Source organism: Arvicola amphibius, chromosome 12, assembly GCF_903992535.2.
Source record: "Arvicola amphibius chromosome 12, mArvAmp1.2, whole genome shotgun sequence".
Lineage (NCBI taxonomy): Eukaryota > Metazoa > Chordata > Mammalia > Rodentia > Cricetidae > Arvicola > Arvicola amphibius.
The window spans coordinates 13,930,837-13,949,451 of record NC_052058.2 but is presented as its reverse complement, the minus strand read 5'-3'; the positions used below and the strand labels follow the sequence as shown (position 1 = coordinate 13,949,451).

At 48.8% G+C, this 18,615-nt stretch overlaps 1 protein-coding gene across 1 annotated transcript in view; it reads right to left on the bottom strand.

The window, feature by feature from the left end:
- Nucleotides 1-6,372: 6,372 nt before the first annotated feature.
- LOC119828107 (epoxide hydrolase 1) overlaps nucleotides 6,373-18,615 on the bottom strand; it is a 31,938-nt gene continuing 19,695 nt past the window's right edge. The window contains exons 3-9 of the mRNA XM_038350162.1: nucleotides 17,847-18,027; nucleotides 12,238-12,465; nucleotides 11,245-11,374; nucleotides 10,560-10,768; nucleotides 8,716-8,824; nucleotides 7,179-7,304; nucleotides 6,373-6,772 (exon numbers count right to left, since the gene is read on the bottom strand). Of these exons, the coding sequence (XP_038206090.1) occupies nucleotides 6,571-6,772; nucleotides 7,179-7,304; nucleotides 8,716-8,824; nucleotides 10,560-10,768; nucleotides 11,245-11,374; nucleotides 12,238-12,465; nucleotides 17,847-18,027 (1,185 nt within the window). The 3' untranslated portion in view covers nucleotides 6,373-6,570. The remainder of the gene's footprint in view (nucleotides 6,773-7,178; nucleotides 7,305-8,715; nucleotides 8,825-10,559; nucleotides 10,769-11,244; nucleotides 11,375-12,237; nucleotides 12,466-17,846; nucleotides 18,028-18,615) is intronic.

The window sequence follows — 18,615 nt, the reverse complement described above, 5'->3', positions numbered from 1 at the left end:
AAATGGTTGCTATCGAAATATCTAAAAGTAACCAATCCAAGTGAGGGCATGGGGAACAAGGAATCTGTATACACGGTTGGTAGGAACATGAATTAATGCAGCCACTGTGGAAATCAGTATGGAGGTTCCTTAAGAAACTTAAGTTAGAACTACCATATGACCCAGCCACAGTATCAGTTATAAGCTTGGAAGAAGATAAGTCACAATATCACAAAGAGACCCTGCACATCCATGCTGATCGCTGAATTATTTACAAGGCCAAGAAACCAGCATAGAAACCAACAACAGATGAATGGATAAAGAAAATGTGGCATGCACACACAAAGGGGCTTTTACTAAGCTATAAAGATGAATGTCTTTGCAGGCAAATGGTAGAAGTGGAGGCCATCACATTAAGCAACTAGTGCCTTAGTCCACTAAGCCATGTTGTTGGTCGTGACACAGAAAGACAAGTGTTCTAGCTGTTTTTCTGTTGCTCTGATGAAACAACCATGGCCAAGACACTTACTGAAGACTTTATTTGAACTTAGGGTCCCGGAGGGGTAGGAATTCATCACGGCGGGGTAGCATGGCCGCAGTGGTGGGCTTGTGACAGGAGCAGAACATTGGGCTCTCACATCCTCAACTGCAAGCAGAAAGCAGCTGGGTGAGGCCTTGAGCTCTCAAATGCCCTCAGGAACATATTTCCTCCAGCAAAGCCTCCAGACAGTGCCAACAACTGGAAACCCATTAAGTGTTCAAATGTCTGAGATTATGGGGGAGATTTCTCACATGAGAAAACTAGGGAGGAGAGGAAAAAAGGATCTTAAAGACAGAAGCTATTAGGGAAAGGCACCAGGAGAGGAGAGAAGCGTGGGAGTGGCCAGCTGTGGCAGCACACACCTTCAATCCCAGCATCTGAGAGGCAGAGGCAGGCAGGTCTCTGTAAGTTCAAGGCCAGCCTGGGCTTCCTAATGAGACTCAATTTAAAGAAAAGTGTGGGAGTGAGAGACTTGCAATGGTAGGTGTGATGGCTAATCAGTTATCAACCTGATGAGCCCTGAAATCACCTGAAGATGGGTGAGCCTCCGGGCATGCCTGGGGGGGATTATCATGAGGAAGGTTAAGTGAGGTGGGAAGAGCTACCCACTGTGCTGTGGACAGGACCATTACCTGGGGTGGGGTCACAACCACAGGAGCACACTCTCCTCTCTCTCTGCATCCTGATTGTAGGGGCAATGTCACCTCACATTCTTGCCGCTGTGACTTTCCTATCACAATGGACCATGGAACCATGGGTCAAAATCAATGCTCCCTTCTCCATACATTGCTTTTAACATTTTTAACATTTTAACATTTAACATTGTATTTTAACAGGTAACAGGAAAAGTAACTAGATGGTAAGGAAGAGTAAAGAGCCATAGAAATATGCATAGAAACCCAATAAAGCCATTGGAATGCCTGTCTGAAGAAAAAGACAAGGCACCCCCGTCTGCCCCCAGCAGCCATTTATAGACTTAAGCCTAACACTACCTGTGGTGGTTTGAATGTAATTGGTCCCCATAAACTCATAGTGACTGGCACTATGAGGAGGTGTGGCTTTGTTGAAGTAGCTATGGCCTTGTTGGAGGAAGTGTGTCACTGAGGAGGCGGCCTATGAGGTCTCATATATGCTCAGGTCATGCTTAGGGCTTCAGATCCCTTCCTGTTGCCTGCAGGTCAAGATGTAGGACTCTCAGCTCTGTCACCAACACCTTGACTGCCTGTATGCCCCATGTCTCGTCATGATGACAATGGGCTAAATCTCTAAAACTGGAAGCCAGCCCAGTTAAAAGTTTCCTTTCATAAAAGTTGCTATGGTCACAGTGCCTCTTCACAGCAAGAGACCCTGGCTAAGACACTACCTTGATGGGCAGGGCAGGACACCTCCTGCCAAGGGCCAGACCGTTGGCTAGGAGGAGGCAGATTGCATTTTTTTACCCCAAAGGAAAGGCTGATAGAAGCCAGGCCATGGGTCAGGACTGGATGGTGAACAATCAGTCAAGAAGGCGGTCTGTCTGCACAGCCCTGACCACAGGCCCTCCCCACCACGCAAAGAAACTGGGAAGTGCATCCCCCAGGGTGGCAGTAGCTTTATTATTGCAATCTGTAGAAAGTGGGGTCTCCACTGGGAGCCATTTCTCCCACCCAGGAGTTCCAGTTTTAACTTGAGGAACCCCATTACCAGTGCACCCAGATGATGTTCCCAAGAGCAGTAAATAGGCTCCTCCTCCTTGTATCCTCCCTGGCATTGGCTGTCATATTTGGGACTTTGTAGATGGAAGTTTCTGTCCCACCCAGTCCCACAACCATTCAGTCCCTAAAAAACACACAGAGGCTTTTTTAAGATTATAAAGTGTTTGGCCTATTAGCTCAGGCTTATTATTAACTAGCTCTTACAACTTAAATTAACCTATAATTCTTATCTATGTTTAGTCACGTGACTTGGTACCTTTTCCCAATAAGGCATTCTCATCTTGCTGTCTCTGTGTCTGGCTGGTGACTGCAGACTAAGCTCTGAGTCTCTTTCTTCTCCTGTCTTATATTCCCCTTTAGTGCTGTAATTAAAGGCATGTGACTCCCTACTACTGGGATTAAAGGTGTGTGACACCACTGCCTGGCCTCTACTGGCTTAGTTTTGCCCTCTGATCTTCAGGCAAGCTTTATTCATTAAAACATAAATAAAATATCACTGTAGAATATTTCTTTTCTGTGTATTTTTCGGGTCATTTGTTTTCCCTCTTTTGAGCAGCTCATTTGCAATCCATTAGCTGGATGATTTTTTTCAGGGGGGGTTGTGGGGGCATGTCATTTCTGGAGCTCAGTATAGATTACCCCCTGTCAGATGTGTAGTTCCGTGGGCTTCCCCCTCACTCTGTTGATGGTTTTCTTTGCTGCACAGGTTTTTTGATGTCCTGTAACTGGTTTGCGAATTCTTGAGATTTCCTGGCCTATTTAGGTCCTTCCCAGAAAGTCCCTGTCTGTGGTGTCTATATCGAATTTGAGTTGTTTCCTTGATATTTCTCTCCAGAAGTTTCAGAGACTCGGGTCTTAATGAAGGTCTTTGGTCCACTTTGATTGGATTTTTGCACAGGGCGAGAGATGTGGTGTTAGTCTTCTACACTCAGATAGCTAGCTCTCTCATCAGCATTTGCTGACACTTTCTATCAACGTGTTTTTGACACCTTGAAATTAGGTGGCTGCCATTGTATAGGTTTATATCCAGGTCCTCTCCTGTTTTCCATTGGTCCACGTGTCTATTTTTGTGTCAGTATCATTGATGTTTCTGTCACTATAGCTCTTTAAAGCAATTTGAGGCCAGGTACTGTGATATTTCCAGCATTGTTCTTTCTGCTTAGGACTGCTTTGGCTATTTGGGACTGTTTGATCCAAATACATTTTTTAAGTAATCTTTTTTTAAATGATTTGTGAAGCATATTGTTGGAATTTGGATAGGTACTAAGTTCAATCTATAGACCACTTTCACTAACATGGACATTTCTACAATATCAACTACGTATTCATGCGCACTGGGGACTTTCCCTTTTTCTAGTGTCTTCTATTTCCTTCTTCAGTGTTGTACAGTTCTCACTGTAGAGGTCTTTCACCCCCTTTACTACATAGATTCCTTTTTTAAAATTAGTTTAAAATTTTTATTCTTTTACGCATATGGTGTTTGCCTACATGTATGTCTGTGTACAAAATGCATGCCTGGTGCCTGCAGATGCCAGAACAAGGCACTGGATCCCCTGGAAATGGAGTTACAGATGTCTGAGTCATCATGTAGATGCTGGGAATCTGAGCCTCTGGAAGAGCAGCCAGTGCTCTTAACTGCTGTGCCATCGCTCCAGCCCTGGTAGTTTATTTTTTAAAAGTTATTGTGAGTGGATTTTGATTCATTTATGATTTCTTTCATATAAAGTTACTGGCTTGATATGGTGCTTTTGGCTACTAGCGACTTTGCTGAAAATGTTTATCAGCTAAGTGTGTTTGGCAGGGTCTTTAATTCTTTTTTTGGGGGGGTAATAAGAGTTTTGCTCACATGTATGGCTGTGTAGCACATGTGTGCCTGGTGTTCACAGAGGCCAGAAGAGGACGTCAGATCCCCAGGAACTAGAGTTACAGATGATTGTGAGCCACCATGTGGGTGCTAGGAATTGAACCCTGTCCCTAGGAAGGGCAGCCAGTGTTCTTAACTGCTGAGCCATCTCGCCAGCTCCCTTTAGGGTCTTTTAAGCATAGGCTCATGCACTCTAGCAGTAGGTATGGAGCAGTCTCCTTTCACATTTGTATCTTCTTCTTTTAGAAATAAACTCTAAGTTTCTGTTCACTCACACGTCATTCTCGGGAGATAGTTCTGTCCCCTGTGTGAGTCTTGTGCCCATGCATCCGCTCTGTGTTAGCTCCCTGCCCCTTACCCACCAGTCTCAGCATGGTTAACCAGGTCAGTGGTCAGTGCTTAGGGCCAGATGCCATTATTTCACTTAATGGTGCCCTGATAGGCAAGGGGGATCACGTGACATTCTGAATGCCCAAGAGGGACTTCGAAGCAATTCCCTCAGGTGAAAAGTGAATGTTCTTAATGTATGAGTAAAGAAACAGATACCAAGTGCTGAGACCCTGGAGGATCAAATCTTTGATCCATTCAACTTATGGAGAAGGAAAAGAAAATTCCTGTCATATTTCCTGCGGCCTCACACACCATACCAGTTCCAGCCAGTGTTCAGTAGTGATGGGCAGTTTTCATGTATTGACTCGGAATCTCGGAAGGCCTTCCCTGTAGATAAACGGGGAGCTTTGTAGGATGGATCCCTACCCCCTGGGCTGTAATGCTCTCCTCACCTGCCCACACTCAGACCCACTGCCTGGAGGACTGGACTTCAGTGAAGGAGGCTCTGGATGAGTGAAACTTTGCCATTGGTTATTCACAGGCCCATGTGAGCTCCTCTGACAGCCACAAGGGGGCGGCAAACACACGCTTCTGAATTCAGCAACCGCTTGAGGCATCTGCTCCAGAGGGATAAGATGCCAGGATCCCTTTCCTTCCTGGCTCTCCTCTTCTCTAGCCTCCAGATGTTGCTTAGCAGGAGGCTGAGGGTGGGAGTCTCAGACCGCAGAGCAGTGATGGATGCTACCCTAATAGCCAAGGACAGGAGAGCGGCCCTGGCCTTTCCAGCTGATACCTCCGTGAGGTCAGGGACTCTTCTTAGAATAGTCTGTCCTTGGACAGTCTCTCCAGGGAAGATCTCCAGGGACCGTCATTACTCAAGGACACCCGAGGCCCTTCCAACAGCAAGAGAACAGGCCAGATGGGTGCTGGAGATCCCTCGTTCCCAGCCTATGCCGGGGAGGAGGCATAGCTTATAGACCCGTCTCCACAGACAACCTGGCTTCCCAAATAAAGTGGGAACTTCCCAGAATACAGGATCAGGAAGACGTGTGTCCTCTGAGGAGTTGGGGGAAACACCTATGTTGCTATCCTGAAGCAGTCAGGCCTGACATGAACTCCAGATGGGTTCCAGAGCCCCAATGCAGCCCCATGCAGGGACTCCCAGTGGGGAGGGGTGGGGACCAGAAAGACCCCTGCTGTTGCTGATGCAGATGGTAGCTGTCTCCTAGAAGTTGAGAAAATTATCAATAAAGTTCCCACAGGGCCCAGCTGGTAAGACTCCATCTTAGTGTCTGCTGAGGGGGGGGGGGGGAGCAGTGTCTTAGTGCTCATGGGGGAGGGATATGAAGACAGAGAGGGAGTTGGAGAGTGGGGTGCCCAGGTTGGGTGTTGGGCGTGTCCTCAGTCTGATACCGCAGCCTGTAGAAGGTAAGGCAGCCCCTGTGGGGTCTTGGGGCTGGGAAGCTACTTTTGACAAAGAGCATTCTTCCTGTGGTTCACCGGGGAATGCCTGAAGGACAGGATCATGACAGGAGGAGATTTTTCAGGGAAGAGGAGGAAGCGTGCTGTAGCGGCACAGAGCCAAACCTGGGTGAGACTTCCCTCTACCTCAGAGGACCATGGGACCAACACAGCTCTGCAGATCTCTCTGAGCTCACCTGGCGGGGCCTGGGGTACTCAGATCTTCTCACAGACAACCACCAGCCACACTACTTCTGTTCCTAGAGTTGGGTACTGTGAGCGGCTCAAGGGGTGCTTGTAGTCTTCTGGGGTCTGCTAGTGCAGCGTGGCCTGGACTACTCACTGGTGGCATCTCAGTGCATCTCTGCCGCAGTCAGCATGGCCAGGTTCAGAGGGCCCAGCAGGACCCTCCATGATGGGGCTGGGGCACCTGGCAACTCTCTTTTGGAAGGAAAGCCCCATGTGGGTGTCTAAGAAACACGTGGAATTTGGTCCAGACACTCTTAGAAATAAAACCATTTATCATCAAAGCTTAACCCTGGTGTGCAGTGGGGTGATGAGAGGGGACTCTGGGTGGGGTTAAGTGTGGACCCCCAGGGTGGTCAGAGGACAGAAGCAAACATTCCTTAGAACGGGGTCATCCTCCCCTCAATGTGCCTCCAGAGGAACCAGGGCTGCTGCTAAAGCCATGGTTAGTGTCATCACTGCAGCTCTGCTAGGGACACGAACTTGCGGATGTCCTGGGCCAGAAGCTTGGGCTCTTCAAAGGCAGCAAAGTGGCCCCCACGCTCCATGTAGGAGTAGGAGATGAGCTTGGGGTACTTGACCTTCACCCACTTTTCTGGAGCATGCAGAATCTCGGATGGGAAAGCAGAATAGCCGGTGGGCACAAAGACCTTCATCCTGCGGGGGAAAAGGGGTAAAGGTGAGGCGGAGATGCTGTGTTCTCCTGTTTCCAGAGGGGACACCTATGGCCTGGGGAGAGCTCAGCTAGATCATGGAGCCATCAAAGGCTTACACTACCCTCCCATTATAGTTCCTGCTTTTCACTTACTAAGGACCCTCTCTGCCTGGGAGGACCAGGTAACAGGTCATGTGAGCCTCTAAATACCCACTTGGCGAGTCTGTTTCCTCGCTGTCACCTGAGGGTCTCCATATAGACCTTGTAAACCTCAATACCTCCGTCCCAGCAGAGCAGGATCCAGAGAACATCTGCTGTCTTTCTTATCTCACCATCTTGCCTTCTTTGAATTGAAGTCCAAGTGGTTACCAGCCCCAGAATCCCCTCTCCCTGCTCAGCCAAGCTTACTTCTCATGCCTATGGACCATAATGCCCTGGCCCAGGTTCTCCTTGTAGAAGCGCTGGGAGGAGACAATGGTTCCTGTGGTCCAGTAGATCATGATGTTGGTCAGCAGATCTTCCAGGGAGAACTTCCTGGGAAAGCACACAGGATGCCCAGGTCAGTGAAAGCTACGGCTGTTAAGAACAAAGGGGCTGCCCCTTCAGGCTGGGAACATCAGGTAAGGCATCGCTTGGGAGTGCAGGGAAGGGCTGAGGAATTACAGTTGCCACTCACGGCTGTGACCTTCCACAGCTCCAGTGATCCCTGGTAGCTGTCTGCCTTGTAGACGGGCCTCTGTGTTGGTGGCCCACTGCAGTGTGCTGCCACCTCTTCTGTGACACCTGCTGAGCCCTGTGGTCTTCCGAGCCTTAACTGTGACTAAGCTATAGCCCGAAGTGGCCTCCCAACCCTGCTGACCCCATTCGATCCCAGTTGCTGACTCCTCCAAAGGTCCCAACCTTGGATGTGTCCTGATGGGCCACACGTCTATCACAGCCCCACCTGCCTGGTCACCCTTTGTGAGAACATCTTAGTCTGGCAGATGCCAGTGCCCACTGTGTCTGGGCCCGACATTTCCAGGTTTTTCTGCCCTAGAATTGTGATCTGCCAGTGTTGGTCCCTGAATCACCCATCCGCCTCCTTGGCCGTGCCAGCTTTCTCTCCTTCCCAGGCTAGCCACACTATCTGTCACGTTACCTCTAGGCCCCTTCTTCCAGCTGCCCTCCCTGCTCCTCCACCTCCACTCCCACTCCACCCTCAACTCTATTCTCAGTCCTGCTTCCTGAACTGCTCTTACTGCTCAGGTCTGTAGAGTGAGGCTCTTATCGGCCTCTGTCCTTTCCGTCTGTCTGTCCCATCCCTCTGTCCTTTCCTTTCCCTCCTCTGTAGGGATGTTCCAGCATCTCTAGATGCTGCCATCCACATTTTCTGTGACATCTACCCCAGGACAACCATGGGTCTGTCTCTTCCATATGATATTTTGCCCATGCTCTACCTCTGTGGATCCCGGCTCTGAATGGACACCCCTGCTTGGATGTCTTGCAGTCTGTGCCTCAATGTGACCATGCCACAAATGAGCACGGCATCAATGCTAAGCTCTGTGTCACTCAGCACTGTGTCAGAGGGACACACAAACACACCCTCACATGTATGTGCTCTCACAGCTCTGCCTCTCCCCACTGGTTTCCACAGAACCCACAGGCTACATAGGTGCCATGAGCGGGGGTTCAGCTATCCTGCAATAAACAGTGTTTGCTACTTTGGGGACTTCCTGGCACACACATCTTGTCTCACCACCAACTGGAAGTCACCGGACCTTGCTGGCCTCTACCTCCCTGTCCCCATAAGGACAACACTGGCCATGGAGTAGAAGGTGCACCCAGTCAAGGGCTGAAGATGGTTGCTGGCTTCCCTGTGGAGCGCCTTGGGGCGGGGATGGGATGGCAGGCAGAAAGAGGCTGAGCCTGGGGACTGGGTCCTTGCAGCAGGGCCGTGGGGCCTCACCTCTCCAGGCCTCCGTCCTCCAGGTCACGGTATTCTGACTTGGTCCAGGTGGAGAACTTTTCTAAGATGTAGGCAGCCAGACCCACGGGCGAGTCGTTCAGAGCACAGCCTGGATGGGAAGGAGCAAGGAAGGGATTCGAGCCTGGTGCCAGAGAGTATGACTCCAGGACGGAGGTGTGTGAGTGCCACAGAGCAGCAGCAGGCCCAGCAATGCACCTCACTTCTGAAGCCCTGGCCTGAGTATCCTCATATAGCAAGGGGGGATCAATAGCACAGCCAGCATTAAATATCATGGCTGGGGTACCAGCGTAGAACAAATGCACAGCCAGCATTGAGCATCATGGCCGGGGTAACAGCATAGAAGCCTCTCAAAAGTCATACTGAGCAAAAGGAGCTAGAATACAGAGTCCATGCGGTGTGGCTCCAGTCACCAGAAGGATGTGTACAGGAAAATGCACCCTAGGGCACCTAGTTAGAGGAGTGAGGGGGACCCATTCAGGTCCCGAAAGAGGACATCACCTGTGTTGGACCCATGGGGCCTGCATTTACAACATGTGTAAGGGACAAGGTTGGCCTGCTCTTCTGGAGAGTGCAGCTGGAAGGCACATGAGCTGGAGACTGACTTCTCGTGTGAGTGTGTGTGCGCACGTGCGTGTGCACGCAGGCACATGTTTTGCTTTTAAATCATATGATGAACATCTGTTTCACAACTGGAAAGGAATCCTGACTTTGCAAAGGGCTAATGTGATCAGGGGCTGTCTTTGGTGTGGGTATGGGACAGCCATGGGAACTGTGGGAAGCTTTGAAATGAGCAAAATGACTCCCAAGTGTCCTCTGAATGGACTTGAGGGACATCCAAAGGACACCTCACAGTCCTTGGTTCCTCTAAGGCAGTGGTTCTCAACCTATGGGATGTGACTCCCTTGGGGGTTGAATGACCATTTCATAGGTCATAGGATATCAGATATCCTGCATATCAGATATTTATATTACAATTCATAACTGTAGCAAAATTATAGTTATGAAGTAGCAATTAAAATAATTTTACAGTGGGGGGGTCATCACAACATGAGGTACTGTACTAAGGGGTCACAACATTAGGAGTGTTGAGAACCATTGTTCTAGGGTGGGGTCCCACCTTCCCTTGTCTTGTAGCTACTTTACAGCTCTGTAAATGATAGAAAACCAGGAAAATGCAATGGTTCTGGTCTCCCAAGAAGAAATACATTCCCCACCCCCACCCCCATGGGTAATTTTGTTTCTATACTGGGGTTGGACCCAGGGATTTAACAGTTTCAAGGTAAATGCTCTCCCACTGAGCTACCTCATGGACATGTTTACTGTGTCTACTCTGAGATCAGGTCTCAGACTAAACCACCCAGGAGACCTTGTCTTGCCGTAGCCTCCACAGCAGCTGGGATTACAGGCTTGCATCACCAGGCCTCACTACTTGGGGGTGTTAATGAGTTCTGTATCCACTAGAAAACAAGTTTGTATTTAATACCTTTGAACAAACTACTGTTTGATCATCCTATCTATGAATTCAATTTTTTAGTTTATTTTTTCCTCTCTCTTCCTCCTCTTCTTTTGTGAGTCAGGAGTCTTGCCATATAGCTCAGGATGGCTTGGCACTCACTGTGTGGACTAGGTACCTAAAACTTGTGGAGCTCCCCTGGCTCTACCTCCCATGCCTGGGATTATAGCTGTACTGAGTGGCAGATGGCTTAGCTAGCATGTGTGATGCCCTGAGTTCAACTCTCAGCTTGTTAGGGCTCTCTTGCTGTAAGCTGTGTTCTCAGGGGCAGTGGGATTCCCTCTGGGTCTCCCTGTCCTGGTGTGCTTACCCACGGTGTCTGGCTTGGTGGCCTGGATGTGTAGGTAGCCACTCTCCCTCATGATGCTGTTGAAAACCTTCTCCTTGAAGGGGTACAGCAGCTCGATATCCCTCTCAGTGTAGCCAAGAAATCTCCCGAAGCGCTGGCCCAGGAGTGGGGTCAGGGTATAGATGTTTCTTGAAATGAAAGCCATGTTCAAGTGCAGTCCTTTCACGTGGCTGTGGGCAGAGGAATGGGCACAGGTGAGCTTGGCTGCTATGTGAGAGGAGATGGGGCAGATGGGACAGGCCACAGGATTGAAGAGCCAGTCTCTGTTGGCACCTGTCCATTGGGGTCATCCACTGAGTTGAGACGAGAGGAGGGAATTGTTCTAGAGTATTCTGGTCAGGCGTGTTCTAGATCTTGTCCAACATGATCTAATACAGGCCTCTTCGTCTGCTTTAGACAGCCGCCACAGTTATTCCAAGGTGAGGATGGGGTCAACATGCCCTCTCTCACCCAATGAGGGAAGATCTGTTTCCTCAGCTCCAGGCCCACAAGCATCTGGGCTGTGGGAACCTGGCTAAGGGGTGCTCCAATGTCTTGGACACTGCTGGAGGGGCCCTAGAGTCAACAGCCCGTGTCCTGTGTGGATTCCACCCACACAGAGATCCTGGAGAGACTGCACCATGCCTGATTGACTACATCAACTCACTTGGGAACCATCTGGGCCATGTTGGTGCAGATGAGGGACCCCCAGTCCCCGCCTTGAATGTAGAATTTCTGGAAGCCCAGCCGCAACATCAGCTTGTAGAAGATTCTGGCAGTGGCCACCGAATTGAAGCCTGAGTGCAAAGGGAACAGACAGGGTGTTCTGCACAGTCTGGGGAATCGTTGGTGATAGCTGGACTTTGGGCTTTGAATGAGTTTTAAATACAGCGGCAACAGTGGCAGCTGACAAAATAGCAAACATCCAATCGCAGGTTTTCAATAGGCTGTAAAGATGAGCGGAGGTGCCTGCCCGAGAAAGCAAGCAATAAGGGAACCTTCCCAACATGCCCCAGAAATCAAAGAGGGAAGTTGAGGCATCAACTAGAATCCCCCGTGGAGAGTTTTCTCTCCATGGACGAGCTTCCCACTGTTGGCATTTTTATGAGATGGGACAAACACAGCAGCACTTGAACTCTGCTTTCTAGCTGTCCTCCAGGATGCAATGGTCTTAACACTCTGAGCTGCTTGCTGGTTTTCCTTCTTCCTATTATAGAGTCAGGGGACCCAGGACTGGGTGCCCTGAAGGACACTTTGAGATAAACATGCTTGAGTCTGAAATAGGGGGTCAGGCTAGGGGTGTCAGCATCTTTGCTTCCAGAGCCAGCTTCACCGTGAGCACAAACAGCGCACAACTGACCAGTAAGGTGAGTATTACTCAGGGAGTCATGGCTAGTGCTCAGGTACCTGTGAAATTCTCCAGACCTTTCTTTCCCCAGCTGAGCACAAAGTAGCTCAGAGGAGACCAGAAGGAAGGAGCCTTGGCGCCCTGAGGAAGACACAGACCACAGGGCAGTGTGCCTGGTCCTGCCACCCTTGGGGCACTGCAGCCACCGAAGTCTGTGAGCTACACAGCACAGGGTTCCAGGGGATGCTGCCCCTAGCAGGTACCAGTAGGAACAGACCAGTCTGGAATGTGCCACCCTCCAGAACCCTGTACCTTTCTTGCTAGATGCCTCTGAGAAGCCATAGCCAGGAATGGAGGGGCAGATGACTTCAAACACGTGCTCGTCACTCAGGCCGTGGGCCTTGGGGTCAGTCAGCAGCGGGATGATCTTGTAGAACTCATAGAAGGAGCCGGGCCAGCCGTGCACCATCAGCAAGGGCTTTGGGGTGCGGCCTGAGGGCAGCTGGGGAGGCTTCACGTGGATGAAGTGGATGTCCAGCCCTGGGGACAGAGCACAGTCAGGGTGAGGGAAGGAGGGAAGCTTCCACTGCTGCAGTGGAAGCTGAGGTCCTGGGGATCTTGTTTCCCTGTGTGCCATTCCTGGAGAGACTAAGCGCTGTGTCCTTGGTGTCCCTAAGGTACTGATGACAGTAATAACAAGTCTCACTGGTGGGTGCTTACAGTGAGCTATGTGCATGTCCTCGCTGACCTCCCAGTCACATTAGAGTGTGATCTCTGGAGGGCAGAGATGGTCTTCAATGCACTTCCGGGATTCCACAGCCCAGGACAGAGCCTGGCTTACAGCAGGCTCCGTAAGTACTTGTCCACTGAGAACACAGCAGGGCGGGAGAGGGCCGTACACCCAGCAATAGTGGGTTGCATTTGACAGAGCTCTTCAGTACAGTCGTGAGAAGTGACTGTCGTCCGTGTGCTCACGTAATGTACAGAAGAGCTCATTGCCATGGAATTAAATGACCATGTCATGGCCACGGTGTAGCCCAGTTTCTTGGACAGCCTTATGCATAGTATATTCACATACATGGGGTTACATGTATTTTAATTTTCTTTTAAAAATGGGACTATTTCTATTACTCTTCAACAATTTCATATATTATACATGCATACCTATATGTAAATGATTCGTGATAGTACCCACTCCCCAGGACTCCCCTCTCATATTCTTGTCTTCTTTTCTAACTCATTGAGTCCAATTAGAGCTGTCTGTATGTGCATGGATAACCTGCCATCAGCTAAAACCCTGAAGAAAAATGACTTCCCCACCAACCGCCAACAGCTTCTCATCTGGGGGAATGCCATGTTGGGTTATCGACTAGCCTGACCTGCTTGTTCGTGAGTGCAACAGCCATTATGTAGCTTATATTCTCATGAACCTTCCAGAAGCTGAAAATTTTGGAAGTCAAAAATGCCTTCATCAGTCGCAGATCACGTGCCTAGTATACATGAGGCCCTGTGTTCAGTGTGAGCGCACTCACACACTTATACACACATAGATGCACGCACACGTACACATACACACGGATGAACATACATGCATACACACATGCACTCACGCACACACACACGCACACGCACATGCACACGCACACACACCCCTCCTCGGTTCCCTGCAGAATAGCTTGTTTCCTCTGTGGTAATGGGGCCGTGTAAGAGTTGTGCCTAGACAGACTGTCACCAGCCTGGGAAAAGGACCAAGTTGTGGTTTCTACAGAATGCATATTGAGTTCACATCATAGTAAAGGAGAAAAACCATGGACTAGACCCTTGGGGGCCAAGGACTTTATATAACTCTGTATGCAGAGATTTGAAGTTCTCAGGGATAGGCTCCAAAATTATACAGAGCAATCGTCTAGGAGTGGGACAGCTGAGTACTTTAGTTTTATTCTTTGTGATAAATGTATTTAATTTTTCTATTATGAGCAGATATAAAATGTATACATTTTCTATATGTATTGGCTGAAGCATTTCTTATCAATTATAATTTCCCAATTATAAAACTAAACTCTTTAAAGACCTATCCTATTGTATGGCCAGGAGTGTTTTGTCTGAACGTATATCTCTATACCACACGAATGCCTGGCACTTGCAGAGGTCAAAAGAGGGCATTTGATGTCCTGGGAACTAGGGACCCTAATTCTCTGCAAGAGTAGGAAGTGCTCTTAGCTGCTGAGCCCGGCTCTCTAGTCCCAGCACTAGACTTTTGAAGTTCTCAAAATTGTTCTTTAAAAACTTCATCCATTCACATTGTACTGCTGGGCCTTGATCCCAGGCATTGCATGTTCTAGGCAAATGGCCAGCTGTTGAGCCACACCCCTCTCCTGCAGCCCTGGACACCATGACTGTAAAAGGCAGGGCGGGCCCTAGAACTTATTCACCTGTTGTTTCCACAAAAGTCTACGCAGTCTTAGCATCTCCCCAGCCCGGTTAGTCTGCCTCTGTCAGTTTCTGTTTCAGATACCTCACCTAGGTGGAACCGTGAAGGATGCACCCATTTGTAAAAGTCACCTGCCACCCCGGACTATATAATAAATACCCTCCCTAAGGCTCATCTGCCCATGGCGTCACACTGCAGATTTTTTTTTCCTTTTGAAACTGTTATCTCTGTCCCAGGTTGAGCCTCAACTTTTGATCCTCCAGCCTCTGCCTTCCGAGTGCTAGGATAAGAGATGATGACACCCGCTCCGTTTTTTCCCTTTCAAAGCTGTGTGACATTGGTACCTAATTCAGTGCTGTGCAGTTCAGGGTTTCTCGGCTTTAATGAGACCTTATTCTCGGATGAAGACGGATGTTGATCTGAGACCCGACTCATGTTCTAAAGGACTGCTTCCTTTAGCACAGTGCTCATGCACAAGAAACGCTTCTAGAACATATTTCCTTTTAACAAAACTAAGAAGCTGTGCTTGTTCTATTTTAGAACCTTGTTTTTCCCACCTCCCAGTACCTCCCAGGGTCCTTCTCTGCTGCTAAACTTACTGCCATCTTCATGTTTACTTTAGTGGGCATCTTTTTTATTTTAGTGGGTATTTTTATGATTTCTGGACTACACTGCATGGTATGAGGCTATTTTTAATTCAAAATTTAGTACCACATCATCTGATTTCAAAATTAGGAAAAAAAAAAACCCCTACACATCCACATGGGCTCTCCTGAGGTTATGTAAAAAGAGCAGAATTTGGATCTAGACTAGGAACTCACTGACAGGAATACTCACATTTATCTGTGCTCCCTTGTAACAATTACATCACAGAAACTCAAAGTTATTATCATCCTTATTAATTCCTATTAGTATTAGATACAGAGCCCAGTGTCTTGCACAGACTGTCACTGGGCTACATTCAAGGCAGGAGGATGCAGAAAGCAGGGTGAGCCACCCCAACCTGTGGGGTCCAGGAAAGGAGCGGAAGGGAAGAACTGCGGGGTATGAGGACTGAAGTGACAGCTGGCCCACAAGGCCACCAGAGAACCAGGATTCCAAGCTCAGCAGCAGACCCCATCCTGTCAGGACCAAGCCTGGGAAAGCACACACAACTGCTCAGGGGTGAACTCCAGGCTGGAACTGCCTTCTTGGATTATTTATACACGGAGGAAGCTTTGTGTTGTGACACAGTGACTGAGGCGTCCAGAGGTCACTGGGGTAAAGCTGTGTTTCTAAGTTTGTCACCAGAAAGGAAACAGCCCTTGGTACCTCCTGCCCTGTACTCTGTCTTATTCTCCAGCATTGGCTCACCTGTCCCTCACACTTGACTAGCTCCTATTTACCTTGGTGCAGTGGATCCTTCTTCCAAGAAGCCCTTACTCACAACTGTAGGAAGCAGCTTTGGAGCCTTCTCTCTGTGTGCCTCTAACCATGATCCATAAGACAGGAAGACCCAAACCCTTCCTGTCTAAGTGCCCATCCCAGGCTGAGTACAATACTGGGATAGAAAAATACCCAGTTCATATCAGCTGCACGGATACAGAAAAGTTGAGACGGCAGAGAGATCCATGTCTAAGCTCAAGAAGCAGTGGCATTGGCTTTAAATGACAACCTGTGGGGGACTGGTACGTCAGTCTGAACAGATCGGCTTTGGGAGAGTGGCTTGGATGCTCTTGACAAAGTCATGGCAGGAGATGCCAGGTTCTGGAGAACTGTTGTGGGATTCCCCTCTGTATGCTTTGGATATGATTGGCCAATTAATAAAGAAAATTGGCATGGCCTGATAGGGTAGAACAGAGCTAGGTGGGGAAGACTAAACTGAATACTGGGAGGAAGGAGGCGGAGTCAAAGAGAAACCGTGTAGCCCTGCTGGAGACATGGCGCCAGAACTTTAGCCAGTAAGCCACAGCCATGTGGCGATACACAGATTAATAGAAATGGGTTAAATTAATATGTAAGAGTTAGTCAATAATAAGCTAGAGCTAATGGGCCAAGCAGTGAATTAATTAATACAGTTTCTGTGTGATTATTTCGGGACTGAGTGGCCAGAAACCAACAAGAGGTCTTCTTATAACAGAAAACAGCCAAGCAGCACACATGAAGAATGAAACTTGACCACAGAGTAACTCCAGACTCCACCTATAATCCCAGCTATTTGGGAGGCTGAGGCAGAAGAGTCATTTATTTATGCTCCCAAATTCAGACCAGCCTGGACCATACAGTGAAACAGCATCCTAAAAAAATGGACAAAGGATTTAGACACAAATTTCTCCAAAGATCTAAAAATGACTAATATGCAATGAAAAGATACTTGATACCATTAATCACTGTGAATAACAAGTCTGCATCACCACGAACAAACAAAATGACTATATATGTATACACACACACACATATGATATCAATCCATAGCCTTTAGCATGGCTACTGTCACAAATTCCAGGAATTAACAAGTCTAGGGGGAGGATATGGAGAAACTGGAACATCTGTGCACTCTGGAGAAACAAAATGTTCTGTTGCTGATGGTGATTTCTCAAAAAATTGAGTATAGAATTTTTATCTGATTCAGCACTGCCATTTCTGGGTGGCAGCCCAAACAGCTGAAGAGTCTCTTTGCTTTCTTTTGTGTTTTGAAACAGGGTCTTATGTGGATAGCCTGCTTTGACCTAGAACACTTCATCCTCCTGCCTGTACCTCTAAAGTGCTGGGACTACAGGCATGCAGCACTGCGTCTGGCCATAAGCTCACAACCATCTGTAATAAGATCTGGTGCCCTCTTCTGGTTTGCAGGCATACATGCAGACAGAATACTGAGAATACTGTATACATAATTAATAAATAAATTTTTTTAAAAAAATTTTGCTTTCTATTAAGGGTCTATTAATTCAGATAAAATGACCCTGGGGTCAGCCTTCCTGGAAATAAAGAGTTGACTTTGTGTCTTCAGGGCTAGTCTGAGGGACAGTGTGAGGGGGGACTTGGTCATGAGGTTGAGGGCTATAGTTGGACAGGACAGTTTATCACAGGGTTGACTGTTGCGCACCCCATTGGATTGCCTAGCCCGAAACTCCAGCAGGGGCTGAGCTGATTCAGTCCATGCGCAGACCCCAGGCTTCCTTTACCGATACCGCACAAGGACCTCTAGATTCCTAACTGGACTTTACAAGTCTCTGCTTGCAAAATCATTGCTCTGCCATCTAGTGCTACACACTGATGGTTTGTTGACTCTTGGCATTATTTGTACATCCTGGCAAGATGGTGAACTACAACATCTTTGTGACCTTCCACTGGATTCCGGGGTGCGGCAGCATGATTGACTTGGGGTCACTGACCTTTCTGCATCCTGGGGTGCTGCAGCATGGTTGACATTGGGTCACTCATCTCACACAGGAAGGCTGCCCCTGTGATTCACACACCCCTAGGCCCGGCTGGGCTTCTGCAAACTCACCTTCAATCTTGGTCTTGAAGTGAGGGTACTGGTTGAGGATCTCCACCTGCTTCCTCCAGTCAAACTCGTTCCTCCAGTAGGACACCACTTTCTTCAGGTAGCTGGCATTGAAGCCATAGTGGAAGCGACTGCCCTCCAAAGGTGGGGATGGCCGGAACCTATCGATCCTCTGGTGTAAGTCCTGCAGTGAAGAAGCCAGGGTGGGTGGATGGGCAGAGGCAGGAGAGAGCTTGAGGCCACAACTCAGAGTGAACCCTGCAGCCACAGATGGGCACCGTGGAGGGGCCACACAGGGCCTATGGGTGGCACTGGATCCCTGAGAGGCTTATGGGTTCTCCCTGTGGACTTCAAATTCCCTTTCATCTATTGGTGGTATGGGAGGTGCAGGGAGAGACTGGAAGACTGCTCAGGCCACACATGATCCGTTCTCCCTTCCAGCTCCCTTCCAGACATCTTCTCATTCCTTAGGTGTGTCAACAATTCTCACTCTTAACACACCAAGCCATGTGTAGGTCTGGAACTGGAATACTTTGCAGGGAGTCACATACCAAGATTTTAGGCAAGATGCAAGCTCTCTACGTTTTCCATAAAGTGAAAGAACCAGCCACAGATGGTCCCCACATAATCAGTGAGGTCGTGGCCACAGGTGACCCCCACAAGAGCCGTGAGGCCGTGCCACAGATGACCCCCGCATGAGCAGTGGGGCCGTGGACACAGATGACCCCCGCATGAGCAGCAAAGTTGCGCTCCAGTCAAACTTATACACAGG